We start from the raw sequence: 24359 nt of genomic DNA, 5'->3' as shown, positions 1-24359 counted from the left end.
ATGTTTTGTCATTGATGGCAACACTGACTATTTTGGTCATTTTACGGTTTCCGGTTGGTTCCGGTAGAGTGGTTGGATTATGATATTGATCCGGTATGCTTTGGTTTGTGGAATTGATTTGGATATGTCATTCATGCTATTCTGATGTGTATCACGATCAGTTGGTTTGGGATTTGATGACTCAGATATGATCATTTGTTCTAGTAAGCCTTTTGGTCACCGGTAAGGGTTTTACCAGCAGAGCTTTGTTGAAGATCTTTTGATGCACGTGATAAGTGGTGTTGGTGCGGCTTCTAGATGGTTTTTAAGATGTTGTTGGTTATCTTGTTCATGTTCATGTTGATCAGTGGTGTTGGATTTGGGTCTAGACCTAATGCTATCTTATTCTGCTAGGTTATGGATCGACTTATGTAATGTGTTGATGGGTGACCCCGATGCGTTACCATATAGATTCATTGATTGGATTATGTTGTTTCGGTCTTAGGCCGACTTGGTTGATCATTGGATTGCGGGTTTATGTTATGAATTTATTGTATTATCTTTTAGGTGGCCGACCTAATTGTTTAGGTCTCGAGTTGGTATAAATATGATGTAAGATCTCTTTGTAGATCATGGGATTATGGTTATGGGATGGTTATGCGATTACCTATGGGAATAATGTAATCATATGCAAGAGTTTTGGTCAATCATAGGTGATCGAATTAGGTTGGTAAGAGAGGTTTAAGACCTTCAATACTGAGCTTAATCGGAAGTGTACTCAGGCATAGGAGATGCTATCTTTGCAGTTCACTCTTCTTTCTAGATTGTAGTCTAGATTTATTTTGTAGTTAGTGAGGCTCCTTTTGTGATGAGCAGCGTGCTTTAGGCTTTTGGCCTTCCTGCATGTGTAGGCCCCTCATTTTGTAATCACATACTTACTGCAGAAATATTATATGACTGTGGGTAGGCTTCCCACTGTGGTTTTTCCCTTTATTGGGTTTTCCACGTACAAATCTTGGTGTCATGTGTTTTGAATGGATGGTAACTATTCTGTGATTTATGTTTATGCTTAGCTGCTATATCACTTATTCTGGTATTTGGTTTATGTGTTTCGGTAATAAGGATTTGAATGCTTAAAGTTCTGTAATCTGTTGACAACTGATTCACCCTCCCCCCTCTCAATTGCCCTTTGGTTATCTGAGCTATCTAACGGGACCTAGTTGAGGCTAATGTAGATCACTCCTAATGCTCAAAGCTAGTGTATAATCATCTTCTAAGTTCATTGGAAAGTGGATTTTGTAGTTAGGGAGTTAAAAGTTAAGGAATTAGGATGCAAAACTCTATTTTCTTCATTTTGTCTATAACAAGCCCATGACATATTGTATGCCCACATGTGGTGCTAGTGGCACTTGATGTAATCAACATATGAGGAGGCCTAAGGACATGTATGAATTTTGTTTCAATCAATAAACTTGCATATCTATTTCTTGTGTTAATTAGTAAGTTGAATCCTGCTGCAAGGTAGGATAGTCCATTATGGACCCTCCATCCTTGACTACATGAAACGATCTCAATGCGAGTAATAAGTGGCCATTATAGATTGTAAACATCTTATCTCTCTCGCAACTATATTCTCTTCATATTTTATTTCTTCACGATGCTCTAATAGAAACTATGTGATCCATGCTATCTTATGCTTTTAAAGCAAGGAGAAAACTAAATTAAATCTTGGTGCATTACCAGATTTCTCTTTGATAGTTTCCTTCTCCCTTTCCTTGAGAATTATTACAATAGGAGTAGGCTTTAGTTTTGATTGAGTTGAGTTGGATCAACACCTACTTAGACATATAAAAGAACCCACGTTCTTTGAAGGTTATACACTAAAGATCATTCTCATTGTATTTTAAAAAATTGAACGAAATCCAATAAGAATGCAATTTTAAACTATACAACATGAGATGGGGGAAGATTAGGCCTCATGACCTCATCTCTACCACAAGAAGCTCTCACCAATTGAACCAAACCCCCAACTCAAATGACAAAACTTTAATTAATAATGAATAATAATATATAAAAGTCATTTTTCTAATCTATCGTCAAATAACGAAGGGAAAGAATTTCAATTGCAAAAATGTAATATCAAGCTCGGAGGTAATAAATCGTTAAAAGAGTTTCAAATACTACTGAAAAACTCGGAGCATAAAACAGAGAAAAACCAATTCTTGTGCTTCTGAATTTGGGTTTACTAAGATGGCCAACCATAAAATAGTCTGAACATTACGTTCTCCCAGTGCTAATTCAAGTCTGCCCTCTAATGGCCTCTTTATGGGAAGTGTCCTTTGTTGTAAACTACCACACCTTATACAAGGTTAAACATTATAACAGAGTTCATAGGCGCTTATTTACCAATTTTAACAGGGGACAAAATTCTCGCTGGATCACCCGACTTGGCGATTCCAAAAATAATACATATAGATGTGATCTTATTGCGTGTGCTTCTCTCTTGCAAACCTGTAAAGATGTGAGATCAATTAACCAGGTGCACGCCCAAGTTTTCATAGCGGGGTTGTACCAAAATATCTTCTTAGGTAGCAAACTTGTGAATATGTATGCCATGTACAGTAGTATGGATTATGGACGACAAGTGTTCGACAGAATGCCTGATCGAGATGTTTGCTTGTGGAATGTTTTGATAAGAGGGTATGCGAGGAACGGACCATGTGAGGAAGCCTTGGCACTGTATTACCAAATGCAAGAGCATGGTGTACAACCAGACAAATTCACGTTTCCCTTCGTGCTCAAAGCGTGTGCAGAACTATCGGCTTTGCAACAGGGGAAAAAGATCCATGAAGACATTGTAGGACGTTGGTTTGAGAAGGATATCTATGTGGGGAATTCGCTTGTGGCAATGTATGCGAAATGTGGGAAGATTGATATTGCACGCGAAGTGTTTAACAAAATGTCTGAAAGGGATGTGGTTTCCTGGACTGCACTAATTGATGGGCTTGCGCAGAATGGGAATGACAGTGAAGCATTGATTCTATTTGATCAAATGGTAGAGTCGGGATTTGAGCCAAACCAGGTTACATTACTGTGTGTGCTTCAGGCTTGCGGGCGCTTGGGAGCTTTGCAACAAGGTGAGTGGATTCATGATAAAATAATTCAACGTGGACTTCTTTCAAATGTTAAAATTAGCAATTCACTTGTGGCCATGTACGCCAAATGTGGGAATGTAAGAGTTGCGCGCCAGCTATTTGATAGCATGTCTAGAACTGATCTGGTCTCATGGAACTCAATGATTGCTGGATATTCTCAGAATGGACATGCCAGTGAAGCCTTGGAACTCTTTCAACAAATGCAGCTTGCAAACGTTCGGCCCTGCTCACTAACCATGGTGAGTTTGCTCCAATCATGTGCCCATTTGATAGATCTAGGAAAAGGTGAGTGTATCCATGCTTATGTTGTTCGAAGCGGTTTTTTGTCTGATATTGTTTTGACAACTGCTCTCGTAAACATGTATGCCAAATGTGGGAATATAGCTAGTGCTAGGGATTTGTTTGCAATAATGCCTAGAAGAAATGAAGTTTGTTGGAATGCAATTATTGCTGGGCATGTCCACAATGGAGAATACAATGAAGCCTTGACATTCTTCAACCAAATGCAACTAACAGACGTAAAACCAAACCATGTCACCATGATAGGCATTCTCCCAGCATGTGCCCATTTAGCTTCTCTGAATCAAGGTAAGGTGATCCATGGTTACATAATTAAAAGTGGACTTGAGTCAGATGTTCTTATTGGGAATTCCATCATTGACATGTATAATAAGTGTGGTAGTCTATGTAGTTCGCGAGAAATGTTTAACAAAATGTTTCAAAGAGATGTTGTTTCATGGAACACAATTATTTCAGGATATGGTATCCATGGGCGGGGTGAAGACGCCCTTGCCCTTTTTTCGCAAATGCAACAGACAGACATCAAGCCAGACTTCATCACATTTATTTGTGTTTTATCTGCTTGTAGTCATGCAGGTTTGGTGGAAAAGGGTTGGAAATATTTTGAGTGCATGGATCTAGAATATGGCATCACACCTAATTCACAGCACTATGCATGCATTGTTGATCTTCTTGGTCGAGCAGGATACCTGGATGCGGCAAAGCACTTCATTGAAAAGATGCCAGGTAAACCTGGTGCTAGTGTGTGGGGTGCATTGCTTGGCGCCTGCAGAATTCACCACAACATTTTGCTGGGGGAATGGGTGGCAGAACACCTCTTTCATTTAGAACCTGACAAAGCTGCACACCATGTTCTGTTGTCAAATATATATGCTGCTGCTGGCCGGTGGGGTAATGTTTCAAAGATTAGAACATTGATGAAAGTTAAGGGCATAAAAAGGTCACCGGGGTGCAGCCTGATTCATGTAAATAACAAAATTCATTCATTTATTGTTGGAGATACGTCCCATCCTCAATCTGTGCAAATATATGAAATGTTGCGAACTTTGACTAGGGAGATGGAGAATGCAGGGTATGTGCCAAGCACGAATTTGGTGCTGCATGATGTGGAGGAAGAGGTGAAGGAGCACATGCTATATAGTATATAGTCATAGTGAAAAGCTTGCGATAGCTTTTGGGCTTATAAGTACAAGCCCCGGGATGCCTATCACAATCATAAAAAATCTCCGTGTCTGTATTGACTGTCATGATGCTACTAAATTCATTTCTAAGATTGTCAACAGGGAAATAATTTTAAGGGATTCAAATCGTTTCCATCATTTTAAGGATGGATCATGTTCATGTAGGGATTATTGGTAATGTTAATGGCAACGGCAACAGAGATAGGGACACAGAAAATTTGTGTATTTCGTCTTCCATTATACTGTCTGCAAGTAATTGAAGCTATTTTGGCTTCTTGATGACCTTCCAGAACACTCCAGCAGCAGCCTGTGATGCGCCCTCTATGATCAAGGACACAATTCTTCCAAGCTCCTAAAGGAAGTCAGTCAATATTCATAGTGTGCATGACACATTTAAATTGGCAGTATAAATGGGCGCTTAAGCCAGGCACACCATGACAGAAGAGACAACTGTAATTTCATCTAACGAAACTTGAGCAAACCATACCATAAGAAGTGCGTGTTATCAGAAAATATGGGACCAGAAAATTCACGTCATTCAATTGCAACGAACACCATGAAAAGAAGAATTCACTAGCTACTCAATATTATTACATTTGATCCATTGGGACGTGGTCTATCGGTAAGATGATGTGTGCTCGTTGCAAAACTGACCCAACTTCAAAACCAGACAAGCGTGCCTCGAGTGATGAGTTGCATCAAAAGGCTGACCTTAGGGATGAGTTTTATGAAAAGGGATCAGCACACCCTTAAGTTGGATTCTCCGTTAGAAACGGCACTAATTAATTTTGATAATGGGGAGGCTCTCTTGGCTTCTTGCTTCTTGCAGATTGGCTATTCTTTAATTGTAACCCGAGGGATCTCTGCTTGTCTTCCCAGTTGTGGATTTGATATTATTTTAACTGTATCCGGAGGTAGTTTCAATCTGCTACGATAAACAGGCCCTTTATCTTAAACAAAACAAGCCTAATAAAGTTCATACATAATACAAATCCAAGATACTTCCAAATCAACTTGTTTGGTTTCTAGTAGAGTGTCCATGAATTACTTGGAAAACATATAAATTAAGACACGGAATCTTGTGTGCTACAACTTACAAGAGCTAACCCTGCTGTGTTTCAACAATTATCTATCAGTTATCTAAGTGCTGTCCAATCTGGCAACTTCCTCACTGGATGACATGATGCTTATAATCGCCTGTGCAAGTAGTTGTCACCGTGCATTCACGTTAAGTTCATTTTTTTTTTCTCTCCTTTGAATTTACTTCTTTAAAACCACTTCCATAATTTCAATTAATCTTCTTACGACAAACATCATGCTTGGACTGCTGTTAGTCTTCCTTACAAAAATCAACCTCCATATTATCAGTTAGTCACTTCATGATTTTGCATGGCTTGATCTTTTTCTGAATTTGCATCCATCCCAGGGAAATTTATTTTTTCGGTCACATCACTTTCGCACTTGTGTCTAAATTTTTCCTTTATGTGAAGACCTGCCTCCCTTTAATATCTGTTAGTTATTATCTACAGTAAACTTTTGTTTTGCCTGCACTTCATATCTACGCCTTCCTCTAATATTTGTTTTTCACCTGCAAATAGATTTTATTAATTTTAGCAAAGGCTTCAATGTCTCTACTAACATGTTTACCACTGACACTAATTCTACATCATTTGGATGTATTCAATTAATTCTTTGAAATGAAGACTTACCTGTGGGTCTGTTCTTACTGGAATTATAAGAAAATTTAGATGGGGGAAAGTCAAGATCACATTGTTTCTGGTAGTCTCTTACTGTATTTCAAACAAATTCCAAGGCGGTTCTTTTCACCTATATTTCTCATCATTTTGTGAAACATTGACATTTCTATATTGAAGGATGTCACAATTAAGTCCTCTAGTGTTGACTGCACAATATAGTATTGGTAACATTTGAAAAGGTCTTAGAAACGCCATGTTTAGGCTCAATCTTGTTGAAATGGATCTGCTATTTTATTAGCATCACCAATCTTCTTGCATGGAATGAAATGGGGGCATTTTTTATAACTTGTCTAGAAGAACAAATATATAATCATTACATCTCTGTTTTTTGGTCAAGCAAAGCACAACATTAGAAGGCACATCTAGAGTTGGCAATGACATACACAATATGTATCTCGTGATCTTTCTTTGCCAACCTTGCAAGTTTTGCAAGAAGACACATATGTCCACATCTCTTCTCATGTGGGTCAAAATCCTACTCATCATGATCAAGGTTTTGTTTCTTCCTATATTTCTAACAAGGTCTTCAACATGTAGCTCCCTCCTGAATTAGATTCACCACATGGCTTGTTGGAATTCACACAATTGCTTTTAGTGTAAAGGAAATCTTATTTTAGCAATCTTACAACTAGTAGTACTAGTAGTGTTTTAGTAGAGTCACATTAATGCCCACATATGAACAACAAAATCTAGAAAGTTTGGAAGATATTCATTTGCATCATAAAAATCATATAAAGGTTTAAATCCAGCTATATCATTTTTTAATCCACACCATGTACATGTTTGTTTCTAAATCAAGCACAATTCTCATATAAACAACATCCATAGAAAATACATGTATAATCATATTTTCTTTTAAGTTGAGTTGGTGTGCATAATGTGATGTGTGGACAAGTTACAAGCACCCAATGAAGGGTTATCAAACCTAGTAGCTCAACACAACTATGCAACACAATAAAAGAAATACACAAAAGATGGAACGTAAATAACATTTCTTATTGATTCTCAGTGGAACTGATACATGACAATGTAACAAGATTGAATAAAATTAGATCACAATGATCTCTTTTAATTTCAAAGATTACAAAAGTTTAGGATCAAGAGATCATTATAATAAAATTTGGGGATGTGTACTTATATATGTCTAAGTTTTTCAACAAACCTATTACAAACTCCCAAGAATCAATATAACCTCCCTAAAACTAGGGTGCCATTAGAATTTCGGTATATCCATTTAGGATAGATAAAGGCAAATGCAAATTCTTGAGATGGTCATGTTCAAGTTGTAAGTGACATCCACAGTAGGTCTTCTAATTGATCTAGCTAGTGCATAGGACTTTTGTAACCCAATGTGATCAATAATACCCAACTCTAGTTGTGTAACATTGTAATACAATAACTTGCATGAGAGAAGAATATAATAGAAAATATGTTTCAAATATCTGATAATACATAAGAACTAAGTCACTTTGAGGGGGCTAACCTCCACATATCTCAAATAAGAACACAACTTGTAGTATGATAATCAAATAACACTCACTAGCTCCTATATATACCCTACTTGTGTCTTGGATATCATGTAGGTTGATTTGAATACGTAATTATATCACCTTGGTCAACTTGATTACATAAATAATACTAATTAAATGATTACACAAGTCATAATTTGGCTACACATGACTTTGGATACCTTTGCACAATTCGTCTTCCCTTGTAAAATCTTTGACCAACAAATTCTTCCATTGAGCAAGATACTCTATGATTGTCCTAGTCCTCAACTTCTTTATGTGTTTGAAGAATTAATTTTGGATACAAGATGATTCTTCCTTTTTCGTCTAGCTCGAGTTACATTAAAATTGCATGTATCTTTGTTGTTGGAGGTAACTAAAGCTCATAGGCCACTCTACCGACCCAAAACAAAATATATTGTGGACCATAATATTTTGATGACAATTTGTTGTTCTTTGTTTGTTGCTTTAGGGACATTTTCTTATAAGGTTTCAATCTCAAGAAAACCCTATAGTGTTATTCAATAGATTTTATGTCAGACAAATTCTCCTTAATTCTACAAAGTACATGTTGTTGATGATTAATGTGGCCTTCTACAACTTGCACTCTTGGTATCACCTTCAATGATAATGTGATGGATGGTATCCATATATTTTTTAACAAATATGAAAGTGCTATACCACCATTTTGCTAGCGATGGCCAATCCACCCATTGAGATTGCTTATCTACATTGAACAATGTAGATACCCTTCCAAGCACATATTAACAACCTTAGTTTACCCATTTGACTAAGGATGGTATGAAGAACTACAAGCCAATTGAGTACCCAGATAAGAAAATAAATTTGTCCAAAAGATACTAGTAAATATAGGATCATAATCACTAACAATAACCTTTGAGGCACCATGTAACTTTTGTGTATTCTCCACAAATGTCCCCACTTTGAAATAAAATTTAATAATAAATGATAACAATAAAATTAAAATATAAAATAATATAATATAATTAAATATGATTAATTAAAAATTAATTAAGTTAATGAAAAGTCAAAAGACATGAAAGGAAAAGTTGTGACTCCCTCAACAATGAGATATAAAAGGGAGAAGAGAACCTCATTTGAGAGGGGGAATAATTTGGAAATGAGCAATGCAGATCTGATTTAAATAATAAGTGCAGATTTGATTATGAGAGGTTGTGTCCCTTTCACAGGGCAAAAATAATGAAGAGTTGCACTCTTTCAAAGGGTGCTAATGGTGAAGGGGCGTGTCTCTTGCCAAGGGCATACATGATGAAGAGGTGTGACCTCTCCCTCACATTGAGAGATATAAAGGAAAGGAAGGTAAAAAAATAAACAAAAAAACTACGCCCATATCCACACACTGGCCCACAACCTGTACAGGTATGCATACGTATGACCGAATAATGAAGGTTTAATAATGTTTATATAAAAGCATTTTGTCCTTTCGATATATACATGTCACTTCTTAATCTGAAATGACATTCTGTGCAAATGCTATAGTATTCTAAATCATTTTCTTAGTCTGAAATAATATACTATATAATACTCTAAGAATTCATATGCTGCAAACACTATAACACTTTTGGATATTAACATAATGTTGATGTATTTAGAAATAGAAGTATTAATTTATATCGAATCATTCTGCAATATCAATATTAGTCACTGAATATTCATAAATAACAGCAATAAATTAAATACATATTGAATCATTCTGGGAACACGGTACATGACTGGAAAATAAGGGTAATAGAGTAAAATCTACAGTGAATTAAGTCATGACAGATATTTGAACAATTCGTATTTGGCGAAAATTGATATGAATAAATATTCTGGAAATTAACTGATAAATAAACAGAATGATAATAAGACACAAACATTCATAATAATATATTTACTAATGACAGTCTGAACCAAATCCATCCCTGAGAAGTAGAAAGAACTGCTGAGGGCACCCTACCTGATAAATGGGTAGGGAGAATTGCTATAGGGCACCCTACAAGATCATTAAGTGGGGAGAACTACTATAGGGCACCTTACGAGATCATTAAGTGGGGAGAACTGTTGGAGGGCACCCTACTTGATAAATGGGTAGGGAGAACTGCTATAGGGCACCCTACAAGATCATTGGGAAGGGAGAACTGCTATGGGGCACCCTACATGGTAGTATTGAGTATGGGAAACTATTCATAAGACACCCTACATTAGTATATTTTCCCATTATTCCTAATCTATAATTTAGTCTTTGACATTGCTACCTTAATTTTAGTTTATAATTAATTATGAATATACTTACTTATATGTTAACTACTTAAATAATTCATAGCATCTTCTAACTTGGTTTTGTAGGTTTGGACAAGCAGAAATCAAGGTACGTACTTTCAACCCTACTAGGACCCATAACTAGGGCATTTCCAGTTATTTTCCCTAAGGGACATTACAGATGGTATGGAGAACTACAAGCCAATTGAGTACCCAAATAAGAAAATAAATTTGTCCAAAAGACACTAGTAAATATAGGACCATAATCACTAACAATAACCTTTGAGGCACCATGTAACTTTTGTGTATTCTCCACAAATGTTTATGTCATTATACTTGTGAAAGGATGAGATAATACAATAAAATGAGTATATTTGGTGAGAGGATCCATTATTGCCATGATGACACTCTTACCTTTAGATATTGGATGGTTGGTGATGAAATCCATCAAGAACTTTTTGCTCTATTAACTATGACTAAATAAGGGATGCTAAAGACCAAGTTTCTTAATTGTCTCCCCTATATTTATTTGACATACAAAATATTCTGCCACAAGTTTTCAAACACCACCTTTAACCCCTGCCTAAAATGCATCCTACTTGATTCAATAGTCTTAAAAAACATTGAATGAACCCCAACTAGAGAATGATGGAGCTCCTAAAGATTCTTGTGTTAGACGGTGAAATTCTTGAATACGTACAATCAAGATATTACAAAGATTCATTCTTTCAACAAAACTTATCTAAACTACTATCATCATTTTACAACTATTAAATGAGACTCCTTGTAGCAATCTCATTCTACTTGTCCAAGGGGTTGAGCTTAACTAGCTTAAGCATTGAGTTCTTAGTGTGGAGACCCAAGTTCAAATTCCAATGGGACATATAATATGAAATTCTAAGTTGTGACTCTTGGTCATCCATAGTTGACTTCTAATGTGGAGGTGTTTCCAAATATGTGGATTTCTAAGTTGTGACTCCTTGTCTTCCATATGTGGTTTCTAGTGTGGTTGCTTGAAAGGAGATGATATTAGTCTCATGGTTGTGCTCACAAAAGCTTGTATTAATCTCGTGTTGATGATCATATGAGAAAAATATTTGTAAATGATTAATATAAAAAAACTCATTTTACCACTCTACTTTGGATTTTTAAACCCAATATGCATGTAATATTGAAATGATGCATAATAATGCCTCATCCTTGACATCCTTCCTAGATAGTACATTGACCACTATATTCTCTTTTATTTTCTTATAGATGATCTCAAAATCATAACTCAAAATCTTTTTGACCCATTTTTGCCACTCTTTAGAAGATAACCATTATTGTATAAAATACTTTAGGGTATCATGTTTTCTTAATTTTGAAGTGTTTTACATATCAAATATGGCCTCCACTATATCACTACTTGAAGAATAGATAGAATTCCTTATTATAAATGAGTTTGAGTTTATTCTTACCCTTTAACTAATGACTTTAAAAAACAAAGAACCCATATTTTTACAGGAAAACTACTCCTTTGCCATTTGTTAAAGCATTACACTCCACAATAAAATCCTCGGTGATGTCTACAGTGGCTAGTTCATTAGACTGATATACATAGCCTCCTTCAACCTCTCAAATACTATATTAGCTAACTCGTTCCACTTTAAAATATTATTCTTTGACGGAGCTATGAGGAGTGTTGCTATGTGGCCATTGTTAGACAGTTCAAATAATCGGAAGACAACTGAGAGGTGGGGGGTGTGCATCAGTTGTCACAGATTATAGGTACCATTAGCAATTTAAACTTTGATACCGAAACCCAAAACATTAATACCAGAAGAGCAGATAAACCAATTAAGCATAAACAATAATCACAGAGTAAAAGCTATCCACATAACACCAAGATTTGTATGTGGAAAACCCGGTAAAGGGAAAAACCACAGTGGGAAGCCTACCCATAGTCAGATAATACTTCTACAGTAAGTATGTGAATTGCAATTGAGGGGCTTGCACTTGCAGGAAGGCCAACAACCTAGAGCGCACTACTCATCACAAAAGGAGCCTCACTGACTACATATAAATCCAAACTTCAATTTAGAGAAGTGTTGAACTGCAAAAGATAGCATCTCCTATGCCTGAGTACAGTTCCGGTTAAGCTCAATACTGGAGGACTAAATCCTCTTACATAAACCCCATTCGATCTCAAATGATCAACCAACTCCTCTGCTTGAATGATATTACATTATTCACACATTACATTCCTTGACCATGACCTCTTACATATAACCATGATGATCTACAATGAGATTTTACATCTATTTATACAAAACCCTCGACCATAAATAATCAGGTCAACCACCAAACAATAAACTGATTACATAATTACAAACCATGTTGTCTTTAGACCAAACAAATAATATCAACACATAAGACATCCCGGAAATACATCCATAGGTCTTGTCCACACGTTACATTAAAGTCAGTCCATAATCGAGATCAACCAGGACCCAATATAGGTCCGCATTCCTTAGGTCAAACCCCAATTATGGAATTAACCACGATATTGAATTGACAAATGTAATAAAAGATTGTAATAAAGTACTTTCCTTTTGAGGGAAAGACTGAACCTAAAATGTAATGCTTGAAACCACAATGTTTGCTGTGATGAAATTTTTCTTGTCTTCAGACAAATATTTTAGGGTTTCATGTAGGATGTCTTCATAAAACATTGATCATGGATGCCATCTTCAATACTTGAACTTGACTTCACTTTTGATCCAATGCTTGATGAATGATTGATTGCTTGCTCACTTGAATTGAATTTCGCCAGGGTGATTGAGATCTTAAAAGTTGTTAGGTTTCAAATGAGAGGGGTAGACCTCCTTTTATACTTGTCTATCCAAAAATCAAAATGAATTTCCGAAATAAGTTGACACGGGATCCAAATTTCCGCTCATTTGTGATACCTGTTATGAGGCCCCAATTTGGGGCCTAATTAAGAGGCCCAGGGTGTGGGACGCCTAGGACCAAGTGTACCACGCTCTAGTCCTAAAAATAGGACTCCAAAATGGGGGAAAAACATGGAAGATAGTGAAGATGTAGGGTAGATAGGTAGTGTGAACAAAATTAGAATTGCAACCAGGCCCCGAAAACTGGAATGACAAAGTGAGACCTAAGTGAGGACAATATTGTAGGCGAGTGCAATTTAGGAGGTTGCACCAAGGCTGATAAAAACGTATTTACTATACTAGTAAAATATTAATTACCATAGTCGATAAAACCCTCCATCCCTTATGGGTGAATTGCAAACAATATTAGGAACACTTAATTACATGGATTTATAAGATTGATGGCACCTAGAAAACTCAACATTCTCACACTTGACATCTTACACTGTAAATACACCCATAGAAATACACTGTCATGAATAAACTAATTACAAGTAACAAGGCTCGTGACCTTCTTGCACCAAGTGGAATTTTATGTTCTCACAAGTTTGGTAAGTGCATCTACAACATTTTCTTGAGTGCTAATCTTCTTTAACTCAATCTATCTGTTTGCAATCAACTCATGAGCAAAATGGTACTAAGTATCCACATGCTTAGTTTGTGCATGATACATATGATTCTTAGCTAAATAAATTGCCCTTTGACTTTCACAATTAATTTGAATAGCCTTGCAATCAAAGCCAATACCTATGCACAACCTTTGTAACCAAACTGCCTCCTTAGAGACATGGGTAGTAGCCATATATTATGCTTTGGTGGTGAATAAGGCTGCCTTTTACTCATCCGACTCACTTCACCTCCAAACAAAGTAAACACATACCCACTAGTAGACCCTTTGACAATCCAAGTCACTTGCCCAATCTGCACCAATAAATCCTTGTATGTACAATGTTTTATCCACATTGTTAGTCCCAAAATATTCTAAACAATAATTAAAAGTTCCTTGCAAATACCAATAAAAGCTGGCTTTTGTCTTATTATCTTTGGAAAGCACACCATTTTGTCTTTTTCCCAATTGGTTGATGAAATCATTAAATGTAATCCGTCTTAGGATTTTAGAGGTTTAATCTGGGTCATTGAAAGGATTTCATCATGGTCATTCATTCCAAATGTAAAATATAAAAGGCCTATGTCTCTTTCATTATTTTCTTAGAAGGAACTAGAAATTGTTGCATACATACTAGCAAAATTAATATAGAAAGTTCATTGATTTGGTTAATTTTTGTTTTGAGTTTGAAAGTAGCATGGTCATACTTCTCAATGTTATTTCTTACAAGTTAGTTTAGTATGAAGATTTGTTGGAGTTGATAATTGGTGAAGTCCAAGTTCATACCATTTGGGATTTGTTGATTGTAAATTCCAATGAATGGTTAGTCTGAACACTTTTATAAATTTGAGTTCAACTAACAGTTGTTCTTTATTTATATTATCTTACGATTTTGATGAACATTTGATAATCTAAAAAAATGAAGTATTTTCATCGAAGATTGCATCAATTTTGTCTAGGTTGTGTTTATCTAACAAAGAAAAGTCCGGTTTTTATGGATTTCATCTATTAACAACAACAACTTTCATTTAGATTTAGATTATAAATAGCATTTTAAACACTATCTTTTTTATGTTCCTTTTTAAATGAGTTTTAAGAAGTCTTAAGACATCAAATTTTATTGAGATACTTCATGTATTTGAGATTTTAGATCTTAGGATTTGCTAAAAACTTAATTGCAAGAAAGAAGCTCCTATACAATATGTGCAAGTCCCTTTGTGATTACCAGTACTGTCACATTATTCACTAAGATGTCTAAACATTGTCAAAACTTAACTCAACAAAACCTTGAGGTTATCATATTTGAATAGTCTAATAGAAATAGAAATTTCCTTTCAAGAGAGAATAAGATATATTCAATATATTTTATTATATGTTTTTGAAGTGCAAACTTCCTCATCAACAATACCCAACAAGGACTACATCCATCATGAATAAAAATACAATCAATGAAACCCCCTCATAAGAGGGAAAAAGAGAGATTATATATCCATTCGATAATGAAGAAGATCCAATACCAATGAAGAATACCTAAAAAAAGATGATCCAATGCTTGCAAGAAACATATATTCCTTTGGGACGAAACAATTCCACTAGATGATATGAAAGCAATTCCATGTCCAAATGAAAGGATGAGGGAAGAAGTCTCAAAATGTGTCTAAAAACCAATGATGTGTCTCCAAGCTTGAATATGCCACAACATAATCATGATCAAACTCAATCAAGAAACATGGCAAATGAAGTGAATGGGGAAACTCATGAATGTCAATTCCAAAGACAATGAAGATGGAATAACAATCATGTTGAAACTATCATCAAAGAGGATAAAAGGGCCCTCAAATGTGTCCTCCAAATATGTGGTATAAGAATCTACAAACAAGCTAGAAATCCTTGTCAAATATTCTTCCCACAAAGAAAGATCTTAAAAACTATGATCATCCTATTGAATAGAAGTACTAGAAGCCATGAAATCACTAAAATCTAAAGTAACACAAGATGGAGGAGTAGGAAGCTTAACACTAGTCTCTAGAATTTCAAGATTTAGATGACCAAACTTCTTCTCACAAACGTGATTTACACTTAATGATTGAGTGTGGAAAGCAATCAATGGAACATTATCATCATCAAGAGAAAAATGAGAAAAAAAAATACAAACAAGAGGAATGATTAACCATCCTAGTAGCAGCGATCTCTTTAGTCTCCAAGTCCCTAACATACACTAAATCAAGTGTGAACTTTAATTGTTTTACCTTGTTTACTATGTGCAACTTTATACACCAAAAGGAGTTTAGATGAAAAGGATGAAACACAATGTATATAAGTAAATGTGACTTTTCTCATGTCAATGGAACCATTCCCACACACATGCATATGTGATCCATCAAAATGTTAAGTTAAATACAAGACTCAAAAAAAGATAACATTACCATGGATGATGTCATATGACAAGATGCTCCCAAATCAAGAAGACATCTCCCAGATTTAGGACTTGTAGAAACCAAAAGTTCTTTACCTTTCATTTTGTCTATTCCATTTGCAACTCCTATTGAATCTAAATGTAAAAATGTAGATGGTGTCAATTGTGATGTTGAAGAAGAAGATGGAGATATAGATGAAGGCAATGAGATGTTGTTCTTCTAAAGAAGGTGAGTTAACTCATCAATATTCTATCCATAATATTGGTGCTCAGTATGTCCTAGCCTTTTATAGTATGCACATTTTGACTTCTCCTTCTTAGATGATTAACCTTTGGAAGAGGTAGAGAATCAAGGGTGCTTTATGAAGGTGATTCCTTGGGTTGTTCATTAGACTTGGAGTCCTTATTGTTTCACTTCTTACCTTTTCCACCTAAGGCCTTTGGATATTTTGTAAGAAGAGCCTAGTGATTTGGAAGACTTCAATGTGTTGATATGTACCAACTTGGTTTGTTCCCTTGTGAGTTGAGCTAGAAATCCATCAAGAGAAGGTATTTTGTGTGTAGTACCAAGAGCATCCATAGTAGCATAAAATGTAGAAACAAACACTGAATGATCATGACCTGACTTAGCAAGAACAAAAAGAATCAATTAATCACCCTCTTTGCTAACTCCACATTTAGACAACTATAGTGTCCTAAATATTATAAATATTTAAAGGATTAAGATCCATAAGTTCATTCTCCAACTTAAACCTCATCATTTTATTTGACTTTTCAAAGATAATCTAAGGTAGTCCAAATTGCATTAGTAGTATAGGATGTAACATAGTACCTAAGATCTAGAGAAATTGACAAAATTAGAGTGCTAAGGGCTTCATCTCTCCTATCAAACCATTTTCTTTAGCTCTTGTGGGCTCTTGATCTATGCTAAATGTGATTCTTTGCAAGTACGATTTTAACAATAAAACCTCCATTTGTGATTTCCATCTATGATAATTATATGGATTAAAAAGTACAACTTTTGGATAATCCATGATAAAATCACAAAGTACAATAAAGGAACAACAAAATACTCCTCATGATACAAGAAATCAACCCCCTTGTTAAGAAAAAAATCCACACATTGTTGCAAATTTACAAGATATGTCAAAGTAGAAAGTCTAACTTCAAATTGAAATTTTGAGTATTTCGAAAAAAATTACAAAAAGTGCATGCATAAATCTAAAGTGCTCTTGAATACCTTTTTGATGCCACAAGAATTGCAAAAAAAAATGGAGTTCAAAGCAAAAAAAAAAGGGAGTTCAAAGCAAAAATATATGAGCTCTAAGACACAAAAAAATATATCTGACTTCAAGCTAGAAAACAAAACATCAAAAGACAAATTCTAGAAAAATAACTTGCACCTCTATAAATTTGGCAGAACCAACTTTCCAACAATATTCATTTGCAAAAAAGCATCTACTGGATCAAAATTAATTGCAATTTGAAAAGAATCCTTTATTGGGGCTATAAAGGGTCAATTTCAGCCCCTATGCGCTAAGTGCCTAGACCTCCATACAATCGTGGGTGCTCAAATTTAAAAAAAAAAACACTTGCCAACTATTAGGATTAAGGTGTCTCAACCTTAGAATCCTTGTATTTTATATTTGGATTATATTTGATGGAAATATTGCATTATATCCTAAGTGCTAACTTTAATAGTTGTCATATCACTTTGTGGGACCCATGTGAGAGGATATTCCTACATGAATAGTGAGAAGAGCACGATAGAGTTCCAGTTGTCTACTGGGCACTTATTTGAAGAGAGAAATTTGTAAAAACTTCTCAAAGGTGTGTTTTGGCAACATGTCTTAGCATTTGTGTGTTGATTGTGACAATATCCTATTTTGTAGGAAGTTGGCGCCCACTTAGAAAAGACAAGTTTGAAAGTTTCTATTATGAGTTGAGTTATGCAGGATGCAATTTCTATTTCCAAGTTGAGTCTACATGGAATGTGGATGCTTTTGGAGGTGCAATTAGTTTTAACAAGTGTCAGTTGCATGTGGCATCTTCATGATTGGGTGTAGGAGCTATGAGAGGAGAGATTGGTTCACAAAGGGGTTATCCTACCAAATTCCTCTAGAACTGGAACATGATGTAAATCTTCATGTAAAGGCCTAGAGCCTGAAAATGTACTGTAATCATAATTGTTGTTGAATAATGCATTGGCTCTACGTTTTAGAATATGGGGTTTTTAACTCAGAGAGTTCTGACCATGTAAATTTTTGTTTTGTTTTTTTGTCTTATTCTTTCTATTTATGATTTTGTGCTTTGAATCTAAATGTTGTAATGTTGTTGAACCTGCTTGATCTGAAAAGATCAATTAATTGCAACTACATTCCTTTAAGGATTAATAAATGGGAAATAAACTATGTCTGATTCTACTTTTATGACATAGTAGTATGTGCTTGTATCGTCATGTTATAATTTGTTTAATGAATCAACATAAGATACTGGATGCACATGATTATCTCAGATGACTTTCTGAGATGCCCTCATTTCCTTTTCACTAGCTGGGCATTGTTGAATAGGTGGTGGCCACACACTGCTCATACTCGACAGTTAAATCCTCACGCAATGTGACCTCACATCGTTTGAATGATAGAACCAAACACTAAATGGAAAAAACAAACCGACGATTTAAATAAAATTGCACCCTACGGAATTTGTACGTTGATGCATAGTTTTATGCTAGCAATGGTACAATGATTACACAAAGATGTTGATGTCGGGTTGTGCTCAACATTTCCTCTTCTATGTGAGAATACCCATAAAAATTTCTAGTCCACCTCCCAAATGCACTCAGCTATGTAGCTTGAGGTCAGCTCAACCAAAACATAAGGCAATGATGAAGTATAATGCAAAATGTGTGAACTAGGGCCGAAAAGGAAATTCGCACAAAAGATCAGACCTAGAGGGAAAGCGAATTTGCATTAGGCTGAGCAAAAGTAATGTATATGCAAATATAAAATTTGTTTGGAAATGAGGCACCCTCCCTTATATTTATATGCCTTCAAGTAAAATGATGCAAATCTATCAAAGGAGGCCTACCTGATTTGAGAAACAAATACAAATCCATGAGCAAAGGAGCTGACCTGACTTGAAAGACACACAATTTTCCACCAAAAATTTGATCTAAAATGCAAAAGGTTTATAGGAAGGGTTGGCTGACCTGAATGAGAATGGAGGGAATTCGAAGTTGCACATGGAAAAAAAGTAAAAATACCACCTAGGTCGGCCTTGTGAGAAGATTATAATTTCAAACATGAAATGCCTATATAAGTAAGAGCAAAACAATTCACTTCTACATCAATCCAATCCGAAATAAAGGCAAATGCTGAGCAGATCAAGTGTGAATTTAGATCAGAATTATGGGGATTACAAGCAGAGTGAGCAAATTCCCTAGAGAAATTAGGCCAGAGACTAAGGGAGGCGAGTGTCAAGGCAAGTCACACGAAAATTCACGTATGGATCCGACCCGAGACTTGCATTTCCAGACCTGAAATTTTTATTTTCCAAGTTGAAAAAGTCATTTCCAGACCTGGAGTGGAGGTGTTTGAGAGTGATTTTCAAAGTTTTCCAAGTCATTTCCAAATTTAAAATGTCATTTCTAGATTTAAGGAGGGTTTGTGAAATAAATCTTGTGAAATTACTTTTGAAGTTATGTGTTTTACAATTGATGAAAATTGGTTACCATGAATGCAAAGTTAAAACTTTTAAAAACTTTCATTGTCTATAATCACCGTCCTCTTGCATTGCATTTATGAATTTGGGAATTAACTTAGGGTTTTATTTACAATCACGATTCAAGATGTCTTCTCTTTCTTTTCAGGATGTGATTGTAAGAAAGGTGAATGAATGAGAAAGATTAAAAGCTCTTCAACACTGGAAGAAAAGATCCACATTTTAGGTCATCACAACATCAAGAAACTACAACTACAAAGATGTCTCATCATGAAGATTTCAAAGGATGAAGAGACCTTTCAGGACAACTTCAAGATATAGTGCTCACTTCAAGGATTCAAGGAAGAACATCGCTTTAGGAATAAATTATACAATGACCTTGGATTTCCTGTGATCAAAATGAAAGATGACACTAAATCAAGGAACTCATAAGGACATGCTCAACATTCCAAGGTAAGGAAATTTCAAGACAAGGTCTACATTCCAAGGCATAGACATGATTCACTTTTTAAAGACGAAGTGAAGGAGAAAGATGATCACACCATAGAAGATTGCCCAAGTACGACAAGAGGATCAATGTGCAATACAATGCAAAATTCCACCAAAGTAAAGAAATGCTTCAAGATTGCAAAATAGAGAATGGAAATGCAAGAAAAAGGGCATGACAAGGTGGATTCTCTAACATGAGAATGAAATGTAAGAATGATCAAGAAAAAAGATAGTTTGAAAAGAGTTAATCAAAGTTAGAAACTCGATCAAGATGATGCAATTTGAGAATATGAACCATCACAATCAGTCATGCAAGGTGATGATGTTGAGTATCAAGAGATATCTATGCTAAGGTGGTGCCTGATCATCATCAACCAATCTAGTGATGCTATGTCAACATGCCCGAATGCATTGAACCTATTTCATTCAAGGAAGGAGCAAGTGACATGGCACTACATCAAACATTATTGGTCCTATTCCATTCTCTTATTGGTCCACATTCAAAGGAGGGACATGTGTCTAAAGACTTGTAATCATATCATCGACCAAATATTAAATTTAAGTGGTGGTTGTTGTAACCAATCACATTAGGGTTTTGTTGTCCAAATCTTGGCCATTGATTTAGAATCAATCTAGGGCCTTGGTTGTAATTGGGAGCTCTATAAAAGGCTTGGCCTTTCCATTTGTAAGGGTTAATAGAGAATAATAAGTTCAAAATTAGGGAGTAGTAGAGCAGACTAGACTAGAGTAGGAGGAAGAGAAGAAATTGTTGCCAAGACTATGATGAAATTAATACATAAGTTTCATTGAAGATATGGTGGATCTTTGTGTCTTGTTTCTTTCTACTTTTCAAATTTAATTGAAGTTCATTGGTTATGATGGTGATATGTGAAGATATTGATGAATTCCTTAGTTCATACCATTGGTTATTTGTTTATTGTAAGTTCCTTTGCATGGTTAGATTGAACCTTATAATTGTATATATTTTGATTGTGAATGTTTCATTTAGATTGTGTCAGTAGGGTATTTGAATGAATGTTTGCAATATGAAAATTTGTCACTACCTTAGAAGATTGCACTCTTTCTATGGCATTGCAAGCTATCTTTGGTCAACTAGAAAGTAGTTCCATAAGAAATTTGTCTATCTAAAGCATTATCCATTATTATCATTGTCCTTAGGTCTTAGTTAAGATTTCCTACCCCTTTATACCTTTTGATCTTTCTTTGATTAAGGAATTATGTTAATTTATGAGTTCCAATTGCTTTACAAAAGTGTAAGTCCCTTTGTGATACCAAAAAATATCACACCATTTCACCGAGACTATCCCATTGCACGTCAAGACCTAATTAAAGAAACTTTGGGGTAGCCTTACTTGATCACACTGTTTAGCATATAAGGTTTCCTTGTTCAAGAGAGGATAGAATACTTAGTATTATATTATATGTTCAAGGTGTCATAAAAAACACATCAATAGTGCGGATCGTACAAATGCCAATATGACAAAATCTCGTAAAACCCTCCAAAAATGGCAAAAAAATAAAGGTGTCCAAAATCAAAGTGTCTTATATGAAAATAGGGGTTTAGGGGCCTTCTAAACTCAACCATGAAGTCTGTTTTGCCCCAATATGCACCTAGAAAATGCTTATGCCCAAATCACCCTTAGATCTGAGGAGTGTGCAAATTTGGAGCTCTCATACCATGTAGGAGTTAATTGTGAATTCCCCACACCCTAGGATCACCTACAAAACAAAAACAACTTTCCACAAGAGAGAATGGAAAATATATCTTGCATGATTATGGACACTTGAATGAATTCATTGAATATGAAATGTACATAAGATGCCTTGCTTATAAAGAAAAGGTTGAGGGATATGATTAGACAAGATTATGACATGTGCCTTAATCCTATATTATGAGACAACTAACTCAACAATTACTAAATGACCTAGAAAACAAGAATTAAATGTCAAAGGATAAAATAAGATCTTATGACAACTAAGACCTTCTAGAAAGTTTCCCTAGGACCTAAGTTAACTTAAGCATGCAAATAGAACTAACTAGGTGAAATAGTTAGGTACAACGCCTTATTCATACTAACAATTTATAGTTACCTACCAATAGTTTGTAATCACCATTGAGACGTGTTTGAAATAAAAATGCAATCTCAAGGTAATAGTAATATTTTCAGCCCATCTAGGGGGTTTACAACTTGTAATGGTTTCCAACATCATAGGATGATTTTCTATTGGCAAATGCAATTTTTAGTCTTGGAACAGTTTTAATAGTTAATTGTTTTTTAAAAATTCATGACAATTTTTCCTACTTAACCCTACCACATATCCTCACCTAGTGCAATTGTACCTTCCAAACTATCATCAACCTACAATCCATGTCCACATCCATATGACATGTCACCCACTCAATCATCATGACTTCATGTTGATGCCATCAATTGCTTGGTGAAAAGGCTAGGGTGAAGGATTTGCAATTGTGATTTGACACCTAATCTTTGGAGGACTCATTCTCATTCATCCAAACTTTGATTGTATTCAAATTGGTTTGTCCTTAGCTATTTTTTATAGCTCTACATTGTTGAAATCATATTTCAAATTTGGCGCCACTTGCTTTCATAATTTGCAATTTTATCAAACTTTTCTTGAGTAATTCTTGTTTTGGGAACTTCTAGGGCTTCATTCTTTGCTTGAATGGACATAATTATGAGTGCCATTTTTTAAGTGTGGAACTTTTACGTTCTTCACATTAATGCTCTTAGTTTGATCTTATTTACTTTAAAATCACACTTTCAACCCATGGCTTTGTTTCTGAACTATAAAATCTAAATCAAAACCACGATAATATTTCGAGGAAGTGGCAATTGTAAATGCACTAATAACCAAGTGCCAACATTGTGCTTTGTTGACAGGGAGGATGAATTTATAGACTTCGCCAGACTTAATGGTTTCCTTCTGCCAAAGCTAGAATGCGATGAGTTGTTGGTTGTTGTTGGTAGTAGTGACGCTCCACAAGGGGGCCAAGGTCATGGGTGGACGGGCATGTCAAGCAGAGGAAGAGGTCATCCGAGAGGTAGGGGACGTGCTCGAATTGGAGCTTCAACTTAGGGCTGAATGAAAAACATGGAAAACAAATATGAACTTTGTTTTTGATGTGAAATTTCTAATCTTTTTTATATTGTAGATCAATGCTTTGTTGATACTTTCAAATTTTAGGAGTTAGAAAGGATTTGGCTATAAACTTTAGACTTTTGAGGCCATTAGGCTGCATCTTTTTCTTATGAATTTGAAGATCACTCTCGTCTGTTCTTCTTCTGTGGAAGAATTTGGTTTACTGGGGAGTCTGCCCCTAATTTTTTGAGCACTCAAATTTTTTTGACTTTGCCATGTAACTATTCTAACTTTTAAATATAACTTTCTTTGGCTCTGTTGTTTATTGATAAAAAAAACATTGTGTTTTGTTCAGAATCTTTTGAATGAGTGAATTTGGAAGGGCAGTAGTGGGTGAGGGCTGTTCATTGTGGTTCTTTGTATTAGATTCCAACCTTCTGTTGTAAAATTAAATCAACATAGCTCTCATCCTAATTTGAAGATATCAAGCAATACAAAGGTCTCTCACCCACTTTTTATGGAATCATTCTTGAACCAAGAGATTAAAGGCAAATTCATAATTGTGAGAGCAACAAGGTCCACAAACTAATCTATCTTACTATAATTATTAAGGATTTCTGGTATCACCTAAAGCACATTATGTTGGCAAAATGGTTAGCGCTCCCCTTAGGATTCATAACAAGGGACTAACCGCCTCCAGTGCGATCCATATCTCTACAATTTGTATCGAGCATTGATAGATCGGTCTTTTGATGCAATGACAAACTGGACCAACAAATGGTATCAGAGCGTTGGGTCATGGGTTCGAATCCCCTCGGGTAACGCTAAGGGGGAGATTGTTGGCAAAATGGTCAGTGCTCCCCTCGAGATTCGTGACAAGGGACTAACCGCCTCCCGTGCGATCC

The 24359-nt window shown here is 35.4% G+C and overlaps 1 protein-coding gene across 1 annotated transcript; it reads left to right on the top strand.

Moving 5' to 3' along the window:
* The first annotated feature begins 2125 nt into the window (after positions 1 to 2125).
* On the top strand, positions 2126 to 5618 carry LOC131035368 (pentatricopeptide repeat-containing protein At1g11290, chloroplastic). The gene is given in 2 exon segments (XM_057967042.2): positions 2126 to 4576; positions 4578 to 5618. Coding segments are annotated over 2 exon segments (2499 nt in total). The 5' UTR covers positions 2126 to 2293; the 3' UTR covers positions 4794 to 5618.
* The last annotated feature ends 18741 nt before the right edge of the window (positions 5619 to 24359 follow it).

The sequence above is a fragment of the Cryptomeria japonica genome, chromosome 1 (genome assembly GCF_030272615.1).
Source record: "Cryptomeria japonica chromosome 1, Sugi_1.0, whole genome shotgun sequence".
Lineage (NCBI taxonomy): Eukaryota > Viridiplantae > Streptophyta > Pinopsida > Cupressales > Cupressaceae > Cryptomeria > Cryptomeria japonica.
This window is presented reverse-complemented; position numbering and strand designations above follow the sequence as displayed.